Source organism: Sinocyclocheilus rhinocerous, unplaced genomic scaffold, assembly GCF_001515625.1.
Source record: "Sinocyclocheilus rhinocerous isolate Xijiao unplaced genomic scaffold, SAMN03320098_v1.1 scaffold114, whole genome shotgun sequence".
NCBI classification, from domain to species: Eukaryota; Metazoa; Chordata; class Actinopteri; order Cypriniformes; family Cyprinidae; genus Sinocyclocheilus; species Sinocyclocheilus rhinocerous.
In genome coordinates, this window is record NW_015646344.1 from 412,426 (window position 1) to 420,963 (window position 8,538).

Below are 8,538 nucleotides of genomic sequence, written 5' to 3' on the forward strand. Positions count from 1 at the left end.
TTAAAGAATTTGCCACTGATGATTCAAACGCGAGTTTTTTGGGCAGTGTAGAGTAGCACAAAATCGCTAGCCCTAAGCCCCCGTTGCTATTGTGTTTTCCAGTCGGGCTACCAAAATGTATCACCATTCACCACGGGCTACCTTAAATGCAGATCTCCCGCGGGTCCTTAAAAACTCCTAAAGTGAGTTGTATCAAACTTAAGGCCATAAAAAGTTTTAAATACGTTAAATGGTATAAGAAATGTCTTAATTATAATTTCAAGAGGTCTTACAGTTGGGGAAGGAAAGACAAGAGTCGCGAGTATGGCGAGTATATCCAGAGTATGGCTGGATGAAACTTCAAAAGGCAATGATGTCATTGAATAAATATGAGTTTATATTTATTATAAACTGCACGTTTCACGTCAAAACCATAACGCGGCGCCCGGATGTCTTTATTTGAATGTATATGAAGGGAACCGACGGTCCTCAGAAACGTGTTGTTGGCCATTTAATTTTTATTTTACCTATAATTCCGCATAAAGCAGCGTTTATGAGCACGGAGCTGCTTTGTGTACAGCTGTTACTGGGGAAACCACAATATTTCAGCGCTCCTAAAGCGCCACCTCATGGCAGAGAATTAATTTGCATTTCCAACAAGCCTTTCTTGCGGTTTATGGTGTAGCGAATCAGCTCATGGGGAAATATGAATAATTAATCATAACTAGTTATAATTAATTATAAATATTTAGATCCGCTGTAGATATTTACTTGACCTCTCAGGGTCAACTGTCTGTCAATTCTAAGAACGTTAATTTCCTGGTTAAGGGAAATAACTTTCTTACTGTACATTTCTACAAAGAGCTTGTAGCATAAATCTGCGTAGTTGCATTCGCTGAGATGAATTGAAGATGGGGAAACGTAGAAAAAGAAGAAAAAGAAGAAAAAGAAAGTGAAACATTCGAAACCAGGGATTAGGTTAAATTCAAATTAGGTTGCCATGGGGACCAGGGGGGCCTGGTGTCGTTGCAGACATCCTGGCACCCAGTATGTTTATTGGGTGAGGGGTCTGTGAATGTTTGTTAATCTAATGAATAATTGATTTGTTAAATCAAATGAAAAATGGTGTGTCTGATTGGTCCAGACGCTACAATGGTCAGATCAATGCAAATATAAACTCATGATTTTTTTACGCAGCAAACACATAGAGTTGTAAATGAGAAAGAAGTTAATGTGCCTTCTAAAAATCTAAACAATTAAGACAGTAATATTTATACGTTTTAAATTGACAATAATTTATATGCTTGATTTATCCCTTTTCATAAAAATGGTCTAAAGGCTGAAATGCTGTTGTATAAGATTTTTGTTTTTGTGAAAAACTGTATCTGAACTGTACATCATGCAATTTTATGGCTCAATGATGTATGTTACCATAGACATTGTCCAACCCCACTCATGATGTGTTCATTTTACTTGTGCAGCTCTTAAAATGGATCATAAACTGCCTTAAATTTATTTTTAAGAATTCTGCAGATACCCTGTAAATAGTGAAATAAATTTCCTTCCTTCATATTTGTTGATATTTGTGTATTGAAAATATTTTTGATTGACATTTAAACTCCTATCTGATTTTCTATATTTAAAAAAAAAAAAAAAAAAAAAAGGTATTTTTTTATTTGGGCTAGTTAAATAAATTTTCTGGCTACCAAAATCTGAAGAGTACCTGCCCGAAGGGCTACCAGGGACTTTGAAATTTTGCGAGCCCTGCCCTACACCCTTCAAAGCTCTCACTCCGGAGGGTAAAACCTTTGAAGGGATTAGGACGTAGGGATGAGCCCTTCCGAATGGAACGCAGGGATAGACTGTAAAAAAGATGGATGACGCACCTTCTTCTTCTTCTTTTGGATTTATGGCAGGTTGTGAACCAATTTCATAGGTACATACTGCCACCTACTGTGATGGAGTGTGAAGAGAATGATTCGTTTCGCACATAATCCTCTATTCTGTCCATTAATCATGATGCACCTTCACTTTCTTGCATTGTAGAAAAGCGAAGCTGCCAGTGTCTCAATATGTCACTGACATCTTTCTCTGATTCAGGAAATGAGTCTGCGCCGTAGTGAGCAAAGAGGAGCCGCGGTATCAAGGCTCACACTCATTCGCAAGCACACACCCCTGAACCTCCTTTCAAGTAGCCGTACTGCTCCAATTTTAGCTTCACTTTTCAGGATTTGCGTGGCACACTTGACACAACTGGAGGTTGAGTGCCTTGCTCAAGTCGTGGGTATTGAAGGTGGAAAAGAGCTGTTCATTCACTCCCACCACCAACAATTCCTGCCAGTACTGAGATTCGAACCCACAACCTTTGTGTTACAAGTCCGACTCTCTAACCATTAGGCCACGACTGATAGGGATTGCTCAACTGTAAAGATGTGTTCTTCGTCAGTGACATTTAACGGCTAACGATAAGAGACATTTGCAGGTGTGGATTTAATGGATTGTAAGTAAATATCAACTTCATCTATGTTTACGTTATCTGTGTTCAGTATAGTGTAACAACCCATCCAAACAATACCGTGTGTGAAGTGCTGTTATACGTTATCGTAATATGAAATTTTTATGTTTAATATAAGAGAATCATTAATTACGACAAGCTCTGTGTGAAAAAACAAATCATACAAGATAGCCAACAAAAGAAATGTCACTTATAAATATATTTACATACTGAAATGTAGCAATCAAATAGTTCTAATTAAAATGGACTATCAAAGATCGTTATTTAAGAGACTCAGACCTGCTGCCTATACATTCCAAAGCAATCACTTCTGAGTTTAAATTTCAGAAGCTCAGCTCCCTATGCAGACAGCAAGGCATCTCACTGGATTTTCAAGTTACACAAATAAAGCTAACAAAGATGTGCTTTTATCTTATTCTCATTTTCTGATGTGATCAGGCAGGGAAAGGAGGCATGCACGTACATCCGTGACGGGACCAGGGATCTTTCCCATGCTTTCCCATCTCTGCGCTACTGGATCATAGCGATGAGTGAGTCTGGCTTCGCTATAGTCCTCCTGGCAATAACCGCCTAGAATATACAGCCTCTCCTCCAGCACGGCAGAGGCCGCGCCGACGTGGGGAACGGGGAGAGGAGTGAACACTGTCCAGATGTCACTTACAGGGTTGTACATCTCACAGACCAGTTGGTCGGTGTAGTACTTACGAAGGTTGCGCACCCCGCCAGCTACGTAGAAACGGTTATTCAGGCTCTCCATGCAGTGCTGAGCCCGATCGTGGGTCATCTCAGCGAGGTACGTGGTTCCTCTCTCTAGGTGGTAGAGAAACATGGACACCAGGCATTCGTACTTGCAGTTGAAGCCTCCTGAGATGAAGATCTCGCCTCCCCAGACGGTGGCAGCATGACCGCTCAAGGCTTGGTCCAAAGGATGGCAGAAGCTGATCCATAGGACAGAAAAGTCCATATTTAATAGCTCTATTCAATGACTCATTTGTGTCAGAAGGAGAAACACCTGAGACAAAGCTGAAAGAGGAATATTTTTCTCCAAACAGATGATGCTCCAAAGAGCATCATTCTTTTAAAAGTATGTTGTCGTGCTCCTAGGAGCCACTAGGTGTCAGTCAGTTCATTCATTCTTTGCATTTCTTTTACATTTTCACAATACACAGGCAGAATTAAGTTAATGATTATAAAGGAATCTTTTAGAAATTAACTTGTCATTTTATCCTATTGTATGTTTTCCTCTTACCTCCAGGAATCTGTTTCTGGTGAGTATTTTTCCACACTGTCAAGATTTGTGTTGATGTCTTTGTCTCCTCCGACAGCATACAGGCCGTCTCCACTCACCACCAGCATAAAGTTACTTCTCAGCTCATGAAGGTCTGCCAGTCTTTTCCAGTGGTCTTGCTCAGGGTCGTATCTGTTTATGTAGATGTGATGTTAGAGAAAGAGAAACACTGAGAACAGGTGTATGAAAAATGTTACAATTACAGGCTGACACTAAATGAATATTAGCTAAATGAATATAACTTGACTTAAAGACCCCATTAAATGATTTATTTGACTTAAAAAAATGTTAACTGTTATAAAATAATTTCTCATTTGCAGCTAGTTTACCTTGAGGTACTAGAATAATGAAATCTAAAACTGAAAAAAAAAAAAATCTAACTATATAGACATATAATTACTAAAACATTAGCTAAAAAAACAACGAAAAAAACAATAATTCAAAATAGTAATCAAAACTATAATGTGATACTAAAATAACACTGACAAACCATGATTTGCTACTTGCTAACTTGTATAACTAATTTATATTTGAGTTCATGTCAACAGACATGGACAACAAGCCACAAAAGTGCACTTGGACTTTCCTGGGGTCTTTAAATATCCATTACTTTACCTGTAAACAGATTTCATGTTGTCAGACTTTGCATAGAAGTGGCAGCCTCCAGCTACATAGAGTTGACCGTCAAGGACCCCGACGCCATGTCTAAATCTGGCCTGATCTGGCATTTCTCCCAGCAATCTCCACTCTATCTCCTTCACGAGGCCTGTTCCACTTCTCAGAGAGTTAGCAAACCAGAGCTGCTTGCTGGGAAGCCGTTGACCCATGTCTGGATGCAGCTCATCACCTCCGACCAAAACCAGGGCGTCTTTGGGATGACGTACACGTTGCCGCGCCACACGGTCAGAGATGCCAAATCCAAACTCTTTTAGTGCTGATTTGTAGAGTTCAACCTTGACTTCTCCACTGCATTCCATGCTCAGGTTCACAGCACGAACCTCTCGAAATTCTCGGAAGGTCATGAATGGAAAACGCACCGCTCGCATGAGCTCTTCGGCCTGCGGGAGCCATTCGGTGGGATCCACTTCCACCCAAGTGACGACTGCGCGGAAAACAGCCAGCTCCGATGGAATGGACAGTGCGTCGCATCGGAGGAACTGCAGAAGCTTCTCGGCCGGGAGGTCCTGAAACTTTGGGGTGGCAGATATTTCTTGGAAGCGCCTGAGGACAAAATCCTCAGCCAGCTCCAGCAAGTCAGCCATCCCGTAGGCCTCTGCGAAAGACGCCACATCCAGACAGTTGTGGATGTCCATCTCTTGCTCCAGGAACTTGAGGCAGAGTGAGATGGCGGGCTGAATTTGGAACTGGAGTGAGGTACAGGCGAGTTTGAACACGCAGCCCCATCCGAGCACCAGAGCGCCACTGTAGGCACAGTGCAGGAGGGCCTCGAGCTCAGCGGCTCCCACTAACAGCAGAGACACAGACTCCTGCTGGCTCTCCTTCATACCACTGGTAAACATGCCTCTGAAGTAGTCGCTGCTGGCTGCCAGGAGCACCCTGTGACCTTCATGAGCCAAAGAATTGAGTCAGCACTCTTTAAGGACAATATTGAAACTTATAATTTATTTATTTAAACTTTCATTGTCTTTTTCTGCAGCTTGAGGGCAGCAGTTTACAAAATGGAGGGAAAATGGTTGACATTTTCTTCTGTTCAAATTTCAAAATTTTTAAACATTCGAATTTGAGTAAATGCATGGATGGAATGAGATCAAAAGGTAAAAACTGTCATTTTCTCTACCTCTCTTCTTTGCTTTTAAACGATTGTTGTCTTTTTCTGCAGCTCTATAAACCTGACAAAATGGAGGGGGAAATGTTTCAAATGTTCGGAACATGCAAATTTAAATAATGGATGGAATGGAAATCTTTTTCTACAGCTTGATAAAAGTCAAAAAAGAAAAGTTTGCCATTTCCTTATGTTCAAATTCAGATTTCAAAACATTCCAATTTGAATAATGGATGGAATGTAATTAAAACGTTTGTGAGGTCACTGACACAACTATCATTTTCTTCTCTTTTATTTAACTATTAATATATTTTTCTACTGCTTGATCAAAGTCAAGCCCAGCAGTTGACAAAATCGAGGAAAAAATTCTAATTCAAAACTTTCACATTTTAATAATGGATACAATGGAATAGAATTACTGTAAAAGCTTTGCGAAGTAACTGACATAACCGTCAAATTTTCTCTACCTCTGTTTTTTACACTTGAACTATTGTTGTCTTTTTCCACAGTTTGTTAAAAGCCGAGTTGAGCAGTTGACAAAATGGAGGGGAAAAACACGGTTGTCCATTTCTTCTGTTCAAATTCAAAATTTCAAATGTTCAAAACATTCAGATTTGAATAATGGATGGAATGAAATCAAGAGAAACCAATCAGCAACTATATGGTAACATCCCAGCGACCACCCACAACACTATCATTGTGTTGGCAAGCATCACTCTTTCTTGTGCAAATGGAATCTTTTAATGTGGGTTATCTAGTCATGCTTTGCAGTGTTTGGCGCCTTACCACAGAAAACAGCTCCTTCTGCAACCAGTTCTACATCACATCCCACTCTTTTGGCCCATAAGTCTTGCATGGACTGCAGGTTGACCTTCATTTGCTCTTCTGCTGAGATCTTTGTCAGTTTTTCTTGCTTGTTACCTCCATCTTCCTCCACTTTGACGAGCTCCATGACTCTCTGAGCTCCCAGACTAACAGCTGCAGTCTGGATCTGCGTCATGTTGTCTTTGTTCAGATTGGAGATTGCTCCAGTGTAAGCGAGCTCCACCGCTGCAGCCAGACCAGAACCATTAACCTCAGGACCCAATCTCAGCGAGATCTCCTTCTCATCTCCATCCCTCTCCTGGAGCTTTTGCTGGATGACCGAGCTCACCGCAGCCATGACAAGCGAGTGAACATGGAGGCTCAGTCCATCCTCGGTGCTCAGGATCAGGTCCGTGAGGACGTTTTCCATCTTCATCTCCTCCAGAGTCTGGAAGATCTCACTTGGGTAACTTTGTCTATGGTACCTTTGCAGTGGTTCATCTTCCTCCATATTATCGCCCTCCGTTTCCTTCACCGGCCCTTCTTTCATTCCTATCCTCCTGTCGTTGTAGGACATGATCCATTTAAGCTTCCTGTTCTCCTCCTCAAACTTCTCTCCTCCTTCTTCTATCATCTTTTTCCTGCGCTCTTTCTCTCTTCTCCAGCGTTCCTCCCATTCCATGGGCAGATATTTTCTTGTAAATTCCATGAAAACCAGCTGTCAAGTGCACTGGTGTTCTCGTCTGGGTTTTATTCTTGTTATAGCAATACTTCTACTTATTGTCATTCTCTGTTTACAGCACTAACTCTTGTCGGCGCTCCTGTACTCTGTATTTCCCTGAAGTCAACAACATGCTAATTATAGGTTCTGGGCCAGTAGATCTCATTTCGATAGACCTGCAGCCTTTACAGAGAGGTCAAAGTCAGCTGCTTTGGGTTCAGATCAGTAGTCACAACTATTCCAAAGTCAGTGTTCCTCTTTAGATTAGATTAGATTCAGCATTATTACAAAGTCAATGAAATGAGGCTTGCACAATGTAATTTTGTTAAAATAGTATATCTCTATAGGAGTTAAAAGGGGATTTTTTTCTTTCTGTTTTTGAACTTTGGATCCATATGATGGGTTTTTTTTTTTTATTCCTGTTTTTCTCCTATGTGTTTGACTCATTGTTTTATTTCGATTTTTTTTTCCTGCATATTATTTATTGCATTACATTTAATTGTTTGAATACAATTATTTGCTGATTTATTTGTCACTCGTGTATTATTGTTGTAAGGTATTTAAAAGGTAAATGTTCCTGGGCCTGGAATTAAAATTGTTATGACTTATTATTTTATTTTTATTTATTTATTTATTTATTTGTGTGTGTGTGTGTGTGTGTGTGTGTGTTGGATAGGATGTACTGAATTGAGATGTTATGTAATATGTTTGGAATTGAGCTTGAATAGAAAAGTTTTAAATCAACTCTTGTTGTTCCTTGTCCTATTTGTTTCCTATAATAGAACTGATTAAGTGTCGTCCCTATATGAAGTGTCTTCACTGATGAATTTAATTCAATAATTGTGGTGGTTTTTACTCCTGGTGCCTGAACCCAACATTTTAAGGCCAAATGCGGTCACAATTATTTATCAAGTTGACAAATCAAATAATATGCTTTTTTTTACATCAAGTTTGTACGTTTTTATATTTATGAATGAGTTATTTTTTAAAGTAACTTTTCCATGTAATCAAGTTCATAAAACTGCATGTATAATTATGCAGAAATGTAAAAAATATTTTTTTTGTGATAAATAATGATGTTTTTAATTACATGTGACGATTATGAAACATGTTTTCATCAGGATTTTTCAGAAACCTCAATGCTACATAATACCAGTAGCCCATCAAGCTGATGTTAGTGAACATTTTTCCTCTGTTTACCACAAAGTAGATGTGCACTTTTCAGAAAGCTGATTCTTATTTAGTACAGTGACACTGTTTCTGTTTGGGGTCAAATTCAGGAAGAACACGCTATTAAAAAATACAACAAATCAAACACAAAAAGACATCTGACTGAAGTGAACTCAATTTATTTATTCATGAAACATTAATATTATCATAACATTAAGAAAAATCATCATGCATCAACCTGATAGTTATAATCTATTTGCACCATTTAGATGGAAAAT

General features: G+C 39.4%; 1 protein-coding gene across 1 annotated transcript; it reads right to left on the reverse strand.

The window, feature by feature from the left end:
* Positions 1-2,912: 2,912 nt before the first annotated feature.
* Positions 2,913-7,122, reverse strand: LOC107707298 (kelch-like protein 33). The gene is made up of 4 exons (XM_016511286.1): positions 6,352-7,122; positions 4,398-5,346; positions 3,744-3,914; positions 2,913-3,432 (listed from the first exon to the last, which is right to left on the reverse strand). Exons 1-4 carry the CDS (start codon positions 7,076-7,078, stop codon positions 2,913-2,915), a joined length of 2,367 nt encoding a protein of 788 aa, XP_016366772.1. The 5' UTR covers positions 7,079-7,122.
* Between the last annotated feature and the right edge of the window lie 1,416 nt (positions 7,123-8,538).

Excerpts from the sequence above, each read along its gene's own strand:
- LOC107707298 (XM_016511286.1), bottom strand. The coding sequence starts at position 7,078 with ATGGAATTTACAAGAAAATATCTGCCCATGGAATGGGAGGAACGCTGG. Across the intron at positions 5,347-6,351 it reads AGAAGGAGCTGTTTTCTGTG|GTCACAGGGTGCTCCTGGCA; the intron begins GTAAGGCGCCAA and ends TGGCTCATGAAG. Across the intron at positions 3,915-4,397 it reads AACATGAAATCTGTTTACAG|ATACGACCCTGAGCAAGACC; the intron begins GTAAAGTAATGG and ends CTACATAAACAG.